The following is a 15,884-nucleotide window of genomic DNA, read 5'->3' on the forward strand; positions in this document are numbered from 1 at the left end:
GTATTTGTCATCTGAAACTGATGAGACGTCTTCCGTGCCAACGGGAAATCGTTAGGTTATTCCCTAGTTCCTCCCTCCCCCTCCCCCACAGGGGAATTTGCTCGTTTGTACTTGACTGTCCGTGATATTCTTTCCAAAAGCAAAATGAACTCTCTAAAGACCGTTGCCGCGAAGGTAAAGCATAGCCCTCAAGTTATAAGAAAAACGTTTTCTGGCGCAGGTTCGCCGAGTCCGTACGCGAAGGTAACAGAGGGGGAGAAAAGCAAAGGTATGAGATATGTTTGATGATCGAGTTAAGGTTTAGTCTGGAGAGAAATATTTAATTCAGGATTGGCTTAAAGCGAATGTTCGTTTCTTTGTTTTCAACGATCACACTACATAAAACAAGCTCATTCTTTTTTTAAGGATAGGGAAAAAAAGATGCCCTAAGGTGAAAGGAAAGTATGATTCGAAAAGCGAAAGGAACATCACCAAAATTTAGCGATATAAATCGTAATTTGTTAATTTGATCTTTACGTTTGGAGACACGTACTGATCGGTCGCATATGTGAACTTAAGCGTTCGTGCGGGAAGAAATTGATTAAGATAGCCTGTAGAAGATATTTTATAATTTGGGTGAAATTTTGAAATTTCTTCTCTTTCGAGAGAGACGCATAGCATTCTTTTTTTGGCTAATTCAAAGCGCCTCTGCTTCGCTTGTGCCTATAGCTGCGCCGCTGAATTGCTTATCGGCGGAAATATTTTGACAATGCAAGCGATGTAGCGAAAAGAAAAATTTGAATACGAGTCAGAACGATAAAAAACCGGGCTATGAATAAATTGGGCTGAGTACTTATTCCAAGTCAGGTCGGGACAATTTGATTTGATTTTTTTCTCGGAATAAGTCTGTAATGACTTTAAAGTTTTTACTTTTAATGCTCTAATGGTTTGTTTATTATATTCGGTATCGTGACGTGTTATATATTTAAGTATGGAAAATTTGAAACCACTTCTTAGGATTGAAAAATTGTAATGGTCATCATGAAATCTCTTTAACTATATTTCTAATTGCACATTCGATTCACAAGCGTCACTTCGATGTGACTTGTTCGCTGAAGCATGTACGTCATCGAACCGTCTTGCATTCGTTTGAAAACTTAAATTAAAGATAACGTGTTTATTAGTTCATTTTCAGTGGTCATGAACAATTGTCACACCAGAGCGATTTCAATTACACAGATTTTTCGCGCAATTTTCTAGACAACTCCGGTGAAATAAAAGCGAAAAATAGAATGGATTATATTTTTACTACCAACGGAAAGTACGTCTTGAACCAATGTTCTTCTTGGATACGACGACAGTCTTGACATTTTTTTAATCTGTCCTTTTAATTTTTATGCTGTTTTTTCCCACTTTGTTTTGTTGTGTTTTGTTTTGTTTAATCGTGTTTTGTTTTGTTTTGTTTTGTTTGTTCTGTTTGTATTTTGGTTTATAACATCTACAAGAGGAATGTTTGTTCTTTGGAAGGTTCCTTGCTTGATATTATCCCAGAAAACAGGACAAAACGAAATTATGTCGTGGGCATCAATGTCGCGTCCAAAAACCGAGTTTTACTCACTCTGTCAAATTTCAAGAGTTCAGAATCTATAACACACCGATTAACCAAGGTTACAAGGCTGTTTCTGCAATGCCAAGATCGCAGTAATACGCATAAACCTTCGCATAAGCACTCAACACTTACATTGAATACAGCCATCCATATTGTCCACTGTTCACACGGGACGAAACATGAAGGTTTAATATTCTTCGAAAGAAAGCTTTCTTCCAACCTAGATCAATCATCAGATACGTTTTAGCTAGGATGGAAAATGTAGCTTAAAATGGTTATTCACGAATTGATTTTAACGCATCATCGCTTGTTTTGGTATTTTTTCGATCTTTTCTCACCTACGTAAACTATGACGGTGTATTCTGGCGTATATATTGTTGTATTAGTAACGCTAGGAGCGTTCAACATCAGCTTCATTATTAGTTATAGTACATATCACTCTGGTGAAGGGTGCTTTTTGCGCGCATTGATTGGCCCGTTCGAAAGTGATTTTCAAATAGTGTCCACCTCAAGGCAGAGACAAAATGGCGCCCCAAAAGTTTTAAAATCTCCGACCATTGTATATATCGACAAAAATGACTGAACGAGTTTTTTGGTTCTTTTGTGATAAATTCTCAATGAACTACTCAGTTCCGGTAAAAGTGTTGGATATCTACCTCCCCTTCGGTGAATTATTGTTCACCATTGCCTGAGTGAATTATGTATTAGGGCTAAGAACTACAAGTGTCGGTTAGCGCAGATATGAAGAAATTCCAAATGTAAAGATACAGTGAAGCTAAAATTTGCCTAATTTTTGTGTGCACGAGTTTGTTTTGTTTTGTCTCCACTTGAGTTGCTCCTGACCTTTTTGTTTGTTTGTTGGTTTTTTCTTCTTTTTCTTTTAATTTAATTTAATTTAACAAAGAAATGATTCTCACAAGTGGGCCGAAATTATGGCAATTGCAGAAAACGAAGCATGAAAAAATTCAGCCCTCGACGAGATTCGAATTCGTGCCTCCCAGATGATATTTGGGCTCATATTTTTGTCTGCGTGATGTTTGTCTTTCCTTGCAAACTATATTTGATTTAAGGTCTTGATTTCCTTTTTTAAGCAGTTTCTGCTTCTCCCACGTGACACGAAATCTCAGGATGCTTTTCAATCCCAATAAAAACTTATCGCATTTACTGGTTACTTAACAGGTAAACATCAAGAAGACTGGCTTCATGCTGAAGATTCTTTGAAAGAAGGAATTCACTTCTATGTCAAGGTATTGATACAAACTTATAGTCAGTCACCCACTCTGCTGAGGACAATTTCTTTGTGACACATTTCAGCTAATTTCCCAATGTTACGTTTGCAGATACTTGGATCTTGTCCTGTGTTTCAAGCCCAAGGATCAGGCTGCACTGATGAAGCTGTGCAGAGTATTGTCGCAAACACGAAGAAGGTAGGCTTAAATCAAATTAAAACAAATAACCTTGTGTGCTAGCAGAATCAAGGCCAATCAAAACACACCCACACGAGCCTGAGGTTTTCGATTGGTGCGATTTGTTGTCACACTTTGGTAAAATGATGTCACTGGATCCATGGCTGCAGAAATCATACAACAAAAATTGCTTTTAGTAATGTAATACCAGAAGATTATCGCTGAAAGTCAATTCCAGGCCCCGGTTGTTCGAAGAGTGAATATAGCCAACCACTAGATAAGTGTTTTGACAACACCTATTTGCTAGATAGCGATTTATCCGTTGGGTAGCGTTATCCGAACCTTGAACAACTGAGCCCAATTATAGCGGAGCTCGCAGAGCGTAGCTCCATAATTATACAAAATAGTAGTAACCCATCAAGCCGAAAAAATTTGGATGTACAACCGTACGACCGTACAAGGTGCTACTTTTAACATACGTGGTCAACTGTACCGCGGGCACGCCAACGCCACGGCTTTGTCCAGTAGTCCAGTGGTCAGTGCACTGAGCTCCGAGCCGGACGACCCGGGTTCTAGTCCTGGCCGGGGCAAGGCGTTGCGCCCTTGAGACGTGCGGGGAAAAAAATGCGAGCTCCGCTTTTAGGCTTGGCTAAATCTATATATTACCCCAAAGCAAGCACCTATAGTAAATAAATGAAGCTTGGTATGTCTAACCGCTAGATTTGTCATTGGTCATATTTGTACATTGTTCTATAGACGAAGAATACCCCAGCCGATGGAAGCCTTCAGAAAGTTTTAATTACCGTTTCTAGCCGTAAGCTATCCATACAAGATATGATTTCAAAGGTATGTATAGTTTCCATTTATTTTTTATATGAAAAGATAAATTATACGTGCAATTTGATTGGTTCTTTCTTATGATCCATTGGAGGACGGGCGCGTGGATGACAACACCATTGACAACATTTTGCTTCTATATCATATGAAACACACAGCTTCTATGTTGCCGTGAATCTGTACAGTAATAGATCACAGAAAATGTCAAACTGTACCAAGAACATCAATCAGTGGACATGCATTTTCGGCTGCGCCTTGTGTGCCACTTTTTAGTTCTAGCCGCATTTTGATCAAACACTGAACAGACTCACGACAGATAGGAACCCATTTGTTGATATACAAACATGACATGACGTTTAATTCCATCGAATTCATTTTATTTCATTCTCTCCAGGAGAGGGTCATGGAGATCCCAATTTATCGGTAAGTCGACTTCCATCTACAATACGTGATACTCATTTCCATCAGCAACATTTATCATCCTATTAAGCGGAAGTTTATTCATTAAAGAGTCAGTTAGTTACAAATGAGAAAGGCTAGACTGCACATGCGTTATAATCTCTACTAATTCTCTGTTTAACTCCTTAGCCTGCCCTCATTATTAGCGCTTCGGCACGAGCGTTTTTCGCCGTGGGAAAGTATGAGTGTTTGAGCAACGCGAGCCTACGAGGGGTCTGCACGGGGTATTAGTGCCAGACCCCCGACAAACATTTTCTGACTCGTCCCAAATCTTTCCTGCGGGCAGAAACGCACCTCCTGCAGCGCTGATAATGAAGGTTTGTTCGAAGGCTAGAATTCTTAAACAAGTTGGAGTTCTCCCCTAATGATTACTCCCCACATTTCCTCTTCCCATCCTCTCCGTAGACAGGTTTTGACTTCAATGACTGTAAATATATGAAAATCATGTATGTGAACTGCGGTTGAAGAAACGAATATGGAAGCGATCCTCACAGTTATGAACACTATTTAAGTAGTATTGAAAATAAGGCCTGAATATAGGGTATGTGAACTGCATAAGTAGTGTTCATATAACTGCGAGGAACGCTTCCATATTCGCTTCTTCAACCGCAGTTCACATATACGACATTCATATATTTACAGTCATTTATTCACCGCTCCGGGAGTTTATTTGGAACCAACATAATGACCAGCTCTCAGTTGGCTTGTTAGCTTCAGTTGGTAGAGTGCTACACCGGAATCATAAAGTTCATGGGTTCAAATCCCGTACGGGCCTGAATTTTTTTCAGGCCTTATTTTCACCACTGCGTAATGTTCATAACTGCCAGGATCGCTTCCATATTAGCTTTGACTGTATTCGGATGCTTCTTTAACGCGACACCGTTTACATAATTGCTTTTCTTCCCATGTAGCTCGTAGCTTTACTAAGAACTCTCAGGTGCACCAATTTTCAAATCTCTTCATTTGTGTTTTTCTAATTTCTAGTGTTTCATATTGTGTGGCCGACCCAACCTTTCCCAAAGTGTTTGCGTTCATTTGTCGATCACAAGGCAAACAAGATTTGACGTGCCACGCTTTCCTGTGCAGCAAACCGGCAATGGTATAGTTCTCTCATTTTATTCTCAGTGTTCTTTGGATTCTATGCTGTTGTTGTTGTTGTTTTTTTTTCTAATGCTTTTCTTTCCTTTATTTATTTTGCCTTGTTTTAGGAGGGGGGCTAATGGTATCTCCTCACCAATTTTCCTATCCATGAAAATGTCGATTTTGCAAATCGAGGTTTCCAGTTGAGAATATCAAGATGATTTGGATACAAAGAAAGACAGAACTAGGTCTTTCTTAGTTTCCATTCAGAAAGCCCTTGAGTGATACTGCCATAACCTTCTTATAAAATTGTGTACGGTGTTTTTTCTCTTAGTTATGCGGATGTTGTTTTGAAAAGGAATGCTCACTACACTGTTATTTCGAAGTTATTGTAATTTTTTTCCTATCCGATTGTCTTGTTGTCACTCCCCCTTCCCGTCCCCATACCCAAGATGCCATGGGGGAAGTTCTTCTTAAATCAGGAAGTGCGTTTTATCACTATGAAAGTTTCCAAGTGCTTCTGGCACTACTTGAAGTTTTAAGACCTTTTAGTTAGGTAGAATGACAAGAATACTAACCATATGATGACTAATAACATTTTTTAGGCTCAAGCCATGGCGCTGACCATTGCTGATGCCTTTAAGCTTGCATATGAAAACCACGAGAAAAAAGCGGGACACGGAAAACCCGAGAAGGATCACGGGAGTCCGCGAGTCTCACAGGACAACAAGGAGAATACTGAACAGGCCACATCTTTGATTCAAAACGAAAACGTTGACATTTACGCGACCCCTATACCCAAAGAAAATAGAGTAAACACGCCAAAAATTCACGTATCTGCAGATTCCTCTTCGGGTATAATGGATGACTCCAGTAATAAACTGCAAGCCTTGGTAATTGTTTTTATTAGCGTCAATATCGTGTTTATTATTGTGAGAGAAGCTGATTGGAGCGCTTTTCGATTGAATATCGAAAGACCAAAACCAAGGTAATTACTAAGGCCAATCAGACGGAAAGGAAATATTACAACGAGCCAATAAGATCTCAAGAGGAAAGTGGATCAGCCACCTGATTAGAGCAGCAAAGTTGCCATAGCTTTTAGTTTTTCATGTGATCGCTTTAAAGAGTGACGTGAATTTTCTTGAAAAATCACAGAACGAAATGAAGGAAGTACGAAGCAATCCCAATAGTTTGTTAATACCCCAAGGGGGTTACTACTTCTCGGTAATATGTTGTCTTATAATTTTTACATGTTTACTTGTCTTATGCGTCGTATATCTAGATAGTCGGCTAAAAATGCACTTTCTGAACTAAACGGAGCATTTTTTAGCATTTGCTACTATGATTAAGCCATTTTGCTTACACACTGTCTAACTTACCATTGCAATTAATAGGACATTGCAGCAAAAGACGACGACTTTGACGCGGAATTTACGAAGTAAGTTTACTTTAAGTGATTTGATTGCTCTGTTTAAAGGATACTTTATTTGCCTGTTCGGTTCGTTCGTCTGCATCTCTCTGCTTTTGCGTTTAGTGACGCTCTGGTATTAAAGACTGATAAAAACAAACATATCAGACAATAAATGGACAATACCTCAGTTTCGAGAAAACGTTTGTTTGTTAAGTTAAGGTCTTAGCTAACACTCGCAATAACTACTGGTGCAACATCGGTGAAAGTTTTTGGGTAGTTAGTGGCACAGACTACGAAATGCACCCACTTACTCTAAGAGCCCAAGTGGCTCCTGATCGCAACAACCATTTCAAGCAAGCCTCTTTAGTAATGGGGTATTGGGAGACTAAAAAAATTTTCCTACACATTACGGCTTTGGACTTTGTGCGTGCTCGGCGCACGTGAAGCCCAACATTAATGAGTAGACATGGCGTTTACGGCCGCAACAAAGGGCAAAAATCGATTCTGATATGTTAACTTTTCCATTATTTAAACTTTTCTACTCGCGACTAATACAAATTAAAAAAGGGCCTGAAATTAGCCGGAAAGGAGTTTAGTTTTAGCTTCTTGCCATTTTCCGTAACCGTCATGGTTAACCTCTCTAAAAATTGTTGAAGTACGCTTCAGCGATCAAGGGAAAGACTAATCAAATTCTCGGACTAAATGCTAATAAATCCTTGTGGGTTTTCAAACGCACGCAGCAGGTGGTGCCTTCAATACTTGGAGCATTTGCATGTACATTTAAAAAAAAAACATGCGTTTTTCCTGTTGACAGATTAGCAGAGTCAAGGTCCAGCCCTATCTTGTTTGAGACACCAGTGAGGAGACGAGATTTTTTTGGTGACGTCAATCATCTAATGGCCACTGAAACAACTGCTAAAGAGTTAATGCTGTCAAAATCCAGCGAAGATCTCTTGTCGATGTAATTTATTCCCTAATTATTGAACATTTATGGATTGGCCGTTATACTTTCTAACCCGACCTTTCAGCTATATAGAGCGATTGATTTTTAATTAACCGGCGTGGCGATGGAATATGGTAACGACAGTTTTCTTTCAGAGAAGAATTACAGCCTCGTTTCTTAGGAGAGGGGGGGGCTAGACCTAGGAGGTTCTCGTTTTCATTTCTTAACTTTTTACCCCTAACATCAGCATGCAAATTCTCCATGCTGGTTTCTACACATTTCCTTTGGCTGTGACAAGGAGAAATTTTTAATGTTCATTATTTAGCGATTATTTCGGATCACTGCCAGTATCGGAGCAAGTGCGCACCTACCCCTCCCTTAACCCAACAACAGTCAACTGATAACGACTTAGGGTTCATGTTGGGTTTGGGAGGGAGTAGGAGCACAGTTAGCGATTATTTCGGATCACTGCCAGTATCGGAACAAGTGAGCACCTACCCCCTAACCCAGCAACGATTAACTTAGGGTTGACGTTGGGTTTGGGGAGGGGTAGGTGCGCAGTTACTCCGATACTGACTTTGAGCCGTTCTTTATTTTAGTCTCAAGTCTTTTATGTTTGATTCAGCATTGATGCTGTTAGGAGAAACTAGATGCTTGTCTTCTAAAGGGTTAAGGGGCTAAACGGTCTAAATATCCTCAGTAAGCTTTAGAACAAGTTAGGAGAGATCCTTAGATCACAATTGTTAGGTATAAAAACACCATGCTCTGACACTTCGACTATCTGCACGTGCGATATATTTTAAGCTATTTTTGTAATGGTTGGAAATTAATTTAGAATTATATAGAATATTAAGGGAGTCTCCAGGAGGGTTTGGATTAAACGGCTAACGGTTGAAATTTTGGCCATTTTACGGCTAACAGTCAATTTCCTTCCATTAAACGAAAAATGAATTTTCACTTTTTTTTCGACTAACGGTTAAAATTTGTCAATTTTTACGTCTAACTAGCACATTTTTTAACTGTTTTACGGCTTAAACCCCATTGAGACCCTCAATTAAATTGTAAGAGCCCTAATTTTAATCGGTAGAATCTTATCTAAAATGATTTCAAACTAATTAAAATTCACATATCACAATACTGGAATGTATGATCTCTCTTTGCTTGGAAGTGTAACTTAACTTCTGAAGAAAGAATATTATCTGCTATTCATCATCCCGAGAAGTACAATTTACAGTTTACTACAATTTTTCTATGTGAGTCGAGAATTCGCCAACTTATTCTTCCTATTGATGTTTAGATTAAGTGGTGTTTATTAACGAGATGGTCTTTAACAGCTAGTTCATGTAATGTTTAAAAAACGAGCAGGAGTGTTTTATGGGGTTTAAAAGCACGAGGCGTAGCCGAGTGGTTTTTGACCCGATAAAACACGTGCTGCGAGTTTTTTGAACGGCTTCAAAAACATTCTTGGAAAAGCGTGTGTCAAGAGAGTTCATAACAATTATGCTTTTGTGAACGTTAGAAATTAGCATACGGGAAAAACATTAGGGATTAAATTAGTATGCAAGAAAATCAAATCTCATACGTGTTTTGTACTTTTCTTCTACTAACCGAAGAGGAAATGGCGTCCTGTTCCATTTTCAGATGATGTATTGTCTAATATGCCTTTACCAGATTACTGTACTAATGGAATAGAGAATTTTTCCAGATGTGTATTTCACAACTGTACTATTAATTTGGTGCAAAAGTAAATTTACTGTGTGAAATTTGTCAAAAGAACATTAAATATGTTCCCACCATTTGTTGTGTCAGTTTCTGTGTTGATAATTAATTAATATTCATAAGTCACGTGCAGTGTCTTTATATCTGATAAAACACCGCATACTAATAAGGATGAGGTTTATCGATATAAAGTCACTGCACGTGATGTATTATCTACTATTTGATAGGTTAATGGGCTTATGAATTATTAATGAGTTTTTGAAGAACAAAGAAACCGCGAAACTTATCCTGATGACAATACGATCATCTAAGTCTCTCGTCATACTTCTCAACGAAAATGTAGTCACGAGCTAGCTGGGTGACATTGTCAGTATGTGTTCAGTGCAGTCTAAGATTCATCTCACAGTTGCGTGGTCATGCTGGTTCCATTGCTGTGACTTATTCTTTTCTTTTCTCGTTGAAGCTGTGAATAGAATTCAAACAGAACACTCATTTCGACAATATTAGCCCCTGCCGGCAGACCATACCACTAGGTTTATCGAGAAACACGAGGTTGGGTAAACGAACAGTTTGCCTTCGTCCATTGTTCCCGAGATAGAATTCGAACTTTAAGAGTTTTTTGGAGGGAAGAAACCAAAGGACGAGAACCAACAACGCACTAAACCCAGAAGTGACCTCAGGTCGGAGAAATCGTACCCGGGCCACAATGGTCTTCTGCCCTCCTTTCCCCAATATGCTAGCCCCCCTCCCCTCCCCTGCTAACCCCGCCATCACCATCACCATCACCGCTTTTATCTGGCTTCTGACTACGCACCATGTCTAGCATTTCCCTAAGTCGCTGAAGTTCTCCATCCTTGTTGATGGTGTCTTTACCAGAACAGGAGCGTTTAGCTGTGGTGACGGTAAATGTATCCAACGAGCTGAAGGTGCGCGTTCGAGCACGGTACTCCTCGTTTAATCCGTTTTTCCTAAGCGCTGCAATCTGAGAAGAGTCAATCAGTCACTTTTTTGAAGAGTTAAGAAGGGGATTTGAGATGATGGAAAATGGAAAATCATCATCATTATCATTCTCGGTACTGTCATCATAAACATCATCGTCATTAATTATTACTGTTTTTAGACGAGAAAATATCTCTCAGAGGTGGATTATAGAGAGGTACTAGGAAAAATAATCATTAAAATGGTTTAAAGAATAGAGCTAATAACCATCATGTCCCTTCTCAAAATCATTTTAAATTTTGTACTTTCCCCTTTTGTCAGAGATGCTTGCAACGGGAAAGTTGACCGCACGAAAAAAAGGGAAAAGAAAAAGGAAAAATTTAACGTGAAGAAGGATGCATGATGCTGCAACAGAACTTGGGAAGGGTTACAGGTTAACCAACTAGCTGTATGATCAGTTAGGCGAAATTGCATTGTACAGGATGGAAAATTAGTTAGTCACACAAATCTATTTAATTTAATGTTTACCTCAGTAGAAGAGAATAGTGATCAAAATGGATAACAAAAGGAAAAAATTCATGCTTGCTCGTTTTGAAAGTCTAAAGATGACATTTTTTTTTAAACGAATAGCATTCGTGTTTATAACTCCACTCAGGGAATCCTACCTTTGGTACGAACACAACGCAAAGGGTAGAAGTTGTGCTAAAAAGAATGCAGATGCCTGTTATTATAAACGACGCCTCGAATTGCTTTTCGTGTACAAAAGTTACAACTGGAGTTCCAACAATGCAAACGATAACGACGTTGTAAACGGCCATACCTGAAAAGACAGGGTGAAATAACCATAACACAATTATTTCACACATAGTAGTGCATTTGAAGCGAGAAGAGGTGTACGGAGATGCCGTTTACACTCCTTCCCGATACCAAAAACCTTTCCATTCTCATATCCTACTTTTCAGATCAAAGAATACCCCTTTCATAAATTTACAGAAGAGTTCTACATCCCGAGCCTAACACACCATGCAATGACAAAAGACAAAAAAAAAAATGAGCAAGGGTTACAGTTTGAGAAGTATTCAGTCGTTCTTTCCCCATCCCTCAGAAATCAGCTCGTAGACACTTTCCGAAAAGAAAATGGTTTGTTCACCAGCACCTGGGTTGGGCCTAAACTCGTGAAAGTTTTACAACCTTTCATAATCCGTCTTCAAAAAGGCCTCAGTTATACAAGGAATTTCAACGCACACACTTCCAAGGCGAGAAGGAAAAAGATCACCAATAGTTCTAGTTACCGGAGAGGTTATTTCAGTTAAAAATTACCTATATGATGAGAGTCATTCAAGGCAGGAATCTTAACATTTCTTGTCTCCCAAGCCAAGAACAAACCAAACAGGAGCAATATTCCCTTGTAGGAATACAACAAGCCCAGCCAGATTTCAATGCGGTTGACTTCACACGTATATGTGTACGGCAATTGAAGAATATTGTCATCCTCGTGATTGTTCTGTGAACAAGCAGACCACATTCATCTTATTAGGAAGATTATAAATATTTGGTGGAGGCACAAGAACCTAGGGAACAGCGAGTACACAGGATCTGAGAAACGGTGGGTACAGAAGACCAGTGGACTGACAACGGGCACAGATCTACGAAAGGGAAAATACAGGAAATGGGTTTTGTTTTGCTGAATTGGGAGAGAGGGCTTTGACTCATTGTCACTTAACCAAAACCTATTTCAGTCCTGTGTTAAACCTTTCGCGTTTTTCCCGAATGAGGACTTTAAACCTTTTTTGAGAGGAAAAAGGAACTTTCAAAAGTACAATGTTCCTTAGGTCAGTCATCGCACAAACTGTCAATAATTCTTTTTTCTTAAAAGAACAGAAATGTGTATATACTTCTTTACCAGTGCTGGGAGATATCTAATTTTCTTCTGAAAAGGATCCAAAAAGTTCCAAAGGAGAAGGATGACAGCGTCTATGAGAATGAGAACGCCAATGACGCCAAAGAGATGCAGGTCTCTGATAATCTGAAAGATCCAAAAACTTTTGCACTAACAAATTCCTCTACGTAAACCTGTACTCAAGCTAAGGTTACCCGGCGTCTCCCATGAAAAATTTCCTTAAAGGAATGCGTTTTCAAAGTATGTCAGCACGCTTGAACAAAACAAAAAACAGAGACAAACTGAAATTTCAAGGAGGAACTGAGCAACTTGAAAAGCGAGGGGGAACTCTGAAAGGAGGAAGTAAAAACATGAAAAGTAACACATTGTAGGGAAGTAAACATAAGTTAAAGACATAAGAGAAAGACTTGTCACAGACAAGACTTCTATTTATTACCAGTTTCTTTGCGCTTGTTATCCTGGTGACTTTGTGAACGCGCCACGTTTTTGAAAACAGGGAACCAAAGACAAACGTGAAGCCGATACAAATAGTAGTAGTCCTTGTCTAATTCAACGAAAAAAGATACAATAAATGAGTCACAGGAGTAGGAAAAAATTTTGCCGACTGATTCAGCTAGGTTAATATTCTATGGAGATGCCCCATTTGCGAGAAACAGTAGGCTAATTGGTTAAGAATATATGAAAGTCATATATTTGAACTGCGGATAAAGACGTCAATGAAAGTGATCCTCGCAGTAATGTGCACTACTTAGGCAGTATATTAAGCAGTAGTGGAAATAAGGCCTGAAAAAAATTCAAGCCTGTACGGGATTTGAACCCATGACCTCTGCGATACCGGTGCAGCGCTCTACCAACTGATCTAACAAGCCAACTGAGAGCGGGTCATGATGTTGGCTTGTTAGCTCAGTTGGTAGAGCGCTGCACCGGTATCGCAGAGGTCATGGGTTCAAATCCCTTACAGGCCTGAATTTTTTTCAGGCCTTATTTCCACTACTGCCTAAGTAGCGCACATTACTGCGAGGATCACTTTCATTCACAAGAAGGCTAATTGTTGGCTAGTGAGATTCCAGATCCGCATAGAGTTGCGGCGCAAATCCAGTGACTGAATCGGAGTCAGTCAGTGCCTTTCCTACGAATCAAGCTCTCTCTCCGCACAGGTGTGTGAATTTCTCTGGTATTGGCACCTGCACAGTCTTAGTCTTTTCATCAGAATTGGAATATTTATTACAGAATGAAGCTCTAGGGAAGATAACTTCAATCTGTAACATTATCAGCGGTTGCAAACTTAAAAGTATCTTTTCTAGGAGAACAGAAGGGAACTTACCGTGCAAAGTTCAGTCTTAAGATGCTCTCCATCGAATGCAAACAGAATGACAGATATGTACGACAGAATGCAGCCCAAGATTATCATATTGTTCAGGTTTGGACTCGACATTTTGACAAATCTGACAAGAATTAGAAAACGAAATAGTTGACTGGCGGGAACGCGAAAAAACCTTCTTTCTTCTGGTGTATGACATAATGTAAACATGCGATTGCATGACATTGAGTTGACATGACATGACAGGGCATGAAAATTCATTGGTTAAGAAATCTTTGCAGTTGCCAGTCGCAAAATTAATGTTTGGATAAAACGATACAAAGATAGATCTGTTATTTGATCTGGTAATCTACTTATGGATTAGTATCATTCTATTTTCCAAATGATTTATTATCAAACTAGTCGAGATGAGAAAATTTAACATTGAAAATAATAATCGGACATTACAATACTCTGACTTATTGGGAAAAAAATATGGCCAAAAAAACTGCTAGATGGCAGAATAAGCAAATATACACCACATATTCAATAAGACGAGAGACGGATCTCGTACAGACTTAATTCCATTATCAATTTTTATGAAATTTTTTATGTATAATCAAAAAATGGACTTAAATAGAATTCTTTAAATGATCATGGACAATTATCTAGTGGCAATACACTATGATGCCACGGCTCTTTATTTTTTGACTTTTTAAAATATCAAACAGATTGTTCTACCTTTTATTCCTGTTCTTAATGTTAAAGCACAAGAACGTAAATGCCAAGAAAATTCCAAAGGAGGCCATAGAACACATGAAGAAAAACACAGACATGGATATTGTGTACAGCTGCCTGTGTTCACTTTGTCGATCCATCGGCGCTCTCCCTCCTGAGAAAAGAATAATAAAAAACAATGCAAAGTCTGAACGAACAACCACAAAAATTTGTCAGCTTGTGGCTTCGTAGTGCAGTTAATAATAGCGCCCAACTAGAATCTGAGAGGTACGAGTTCGAAGCATATCTTTCATCTCAATTTTTTCAGGCCTATTGTTCTGAAATTTCTGAAAGTTCGGCTCACATGCCATGATCAATTGTATGTCATTTACAGCTAAAAAAAAATACAAAAAAACATGTGACTATTTCTTCTAGTTACAAGTCTTGACACATGTTTTGAAATTTCTTTAAATAATCCCAGTTAATAAGTTTAGACTAAAATATATTAAAGTTCAAACGGCAACCAGGTGGACAATCAGACATAGTTTGATGCTACTCTGGTTTGCAGATTTTAATGAATGTAACCGAAGAAGTTACAATTCATAGACCCAACGTTTCGACACTCCTGTCTAGTGCCTTCATCAGGGGTGATCTAAACGCTGCAACAAGAGGTCCTTTTATATGATCACTAATTAGCAGACTTTTTTTCTGACGAGGTGTAAATAGGCGTCAGGAAGCAAACCGCCATCGTCACGATTTAAGGAGCGTGGGCGGAGTTAATATGCCAAGCCTCCAAACAAAGTCGCTGGTGGTAACGCCGATTAGTGGTGATAATTTTAGAATTATCCCACCCAATTGTATGGTTGGTTAGGCATGTATGCTCCGATAAAGCTGAATTTTCCTTTTTGCAAAGAAAAACCGCTTTTTGGTGCTCTTTAAACCGTGTACCAAACTGACGTTTGGTCTGTCCGATGTATTCGTTGTCACAGTCATTACAAGGAATAGAATAAATGGCGTCGGTTCGTTGTTATTTCGTGACAGGATCCTTAGGTTTGGCAAAAATATGCCCCAAGGTCTGAAAAGGTTTTTGAGCAACTTTAACGTTGTGGCTATTCAAAATTCTCTTGATGGGTTCAATAACACCCTGTATGTAAGGAATAACAGCCAAACCAGTCGCTGGTTCCCTTTCATCAAGAGCGTTACTATTTGTAACTGGTTTTTGGCAGTTACGGAAAAAAGTTTTTTGTATAGCATTTGCCTTTAGGACATTGGAAACATATTTCCTCTCCTCAGCCTTCGAATCGAGTGAAGATGGTAGACAGTCAGCCCTCCTAAGTAAGGTTTTGGCTACAGACTTTTTATGGCAAATAGGGTGGTGAGAATCGAAAGCGAGGTATCAGTGTCGGTGTGCGTAGGTTTACGGTAGACACTTGTCTCTAAATTACCCTGAACCCCTCTGGACACATTTAAATCAAGAAAGGGCAAATGTCTATCCTTTTCACGCTCAAGGGTGAATCGGATCGACGGCTCTACTGAATTCAAATGCGACAAGAGGCGCTCCGCTTCATTTCCGGATACCGCAGAG

The 15,884-nt window shown here is 39.1% G+C and overlaps 2 protein-coding genes across 8 annotated transcripts in view; one reads left to right on the top strand and one right to left on the bottom strand.

Annotated features, from left to right (window-relative positions):
- Window positions 1-8,861, top strand: LOC113678935 (low density lipoprotein receptor adapter protein 1). 3 transcript variants are annotated; one of them, XR_016189290.1, is made up of 10 exons: window positions 1-268; window positions 2,768-2,835; window positions 2,929-3,015; window positions 3,751-3,840; window positions 4,226-4,254; window positions 5,275-5,389; window positions 5,976-6,263; window positions 6,765-6,808; window positions 7,596-8,083; window positions 8,286-8,861. XR_016189290.1 is itself a non-coding variant. In XM_089214905.1 (10 exons), the coding sequence occupies exons 1-10, from the start codon at window positions 145-147 to the stop codon at window positions 7,744-7,746; spliced, it is 1,065 nt and encodes a 354-aa protein (XP_089071031.1). In that variant the 5' UTR covers window positions 1-144; the 3' UTR covers window positions 7,747-8,861. The 3 variants fall into 3 exon arrangements, 2 of the variants coding, with proteins under 2 accessions (XP_089071031.1, XP_089071032.1); XM_089214905.1 differs by adding an exon at window positions 6,526-6,594 and having other exon boundaries at window positions 7,596-8,861; XM_089214906.1 differs by having other exon boundaries at window positions 7,596-8,861.
- Window positions 8,014-15,884, bottom strand: part of LOC113678936 (gamma-aminobutyric acid type B receptor subunit 1) — a 21,818-nt gene continuing 13,947 nt past the window's right edge. For 2 of the 5 annotated variants that reach the window (XM_089214899.1, XM_089214897.1), the window contains 8 exons: window positions 14,324-14,474; window positions 13,607-13,727; window positions 12,719-12,826; window positions 12,286-12,408; window positions 11,703-11,886; window positions 11,048-11,202; window positions 10,258-10,425; window positions 8,014-9,906 (listed from right to left, as the gene is read on the bottom strand). In XM_089214899.1, coding sequence (XP_089071025.1) covers window positions 9,844-9,906; window positions 10,258-10,425; window positions 11,048-11,202; window positions 11,703-11,886; window positions 12,286-12,408; window positions 12,719-12,826; window positions 13,607-13,727; window positions 14,324-14,474 — 1,073 coding nt within the window. In that variant the 3' untranslated portion in view covers window positions 8,014-9,843. Of the gene's footprint in view, window positions 9,907-10,257; window positions 10,426-11,047; window positions 11,203-11,702; window positions 11,887-12,277; window positions 12,409-12,718; window positions 12,827-13,606; window positions 13,728-14,323; window positions 14,475-15,884 lie in introns of all 5 variants that reach the window. The other 3 variants (XM_089214900.1, XM_089214898.1, XR_016189288.1) reach the window with 2 other exon arrangements.

This window comes from Pocillopora damicornis, chromosome 8 (assembly GCF_964200805.1).
Source record: "Pocillopora damicornis chromosome 8, jaPocDami1.2, whole genome shotgun sequence".
In the NCBI taxonomy this organism is placed as follows: domain Eukaryota; kingdom Metazoa; phylum Cnidaria; class Anthozoa; order Scleractinia; family Pocilloporidae; genus Pocillopora; species Pocillopora damicornis.

What these genes read in the sequence shown, in the direction of transcription:
- LOC113678935 (XM_089214905.1), top strand. Translation starts at nt 145, where the DNA reads ATGAACTCTCTAAAGACCGTTGCCGCGAAGGTAAAGCATAGCCCTCAA. An exon ending in TTGTCGCAAACACGAAGAAG is followed by an intron (nt 3,016 to 3,750) that starts GTAGGCTTAAAT and finishes ATTGTTCTATAG; the next exon opens with ACGAAGAATACCCCAGCCGA. An exon ending in TACAAGATATGATTTCAAAG is followed by an intron (nt 3,841 to 4,225) that starts GTATGTATAGTT and finishes CATTCTCTCCAG; the next exon opens with GAGAGGGTCATGGAGATCCC.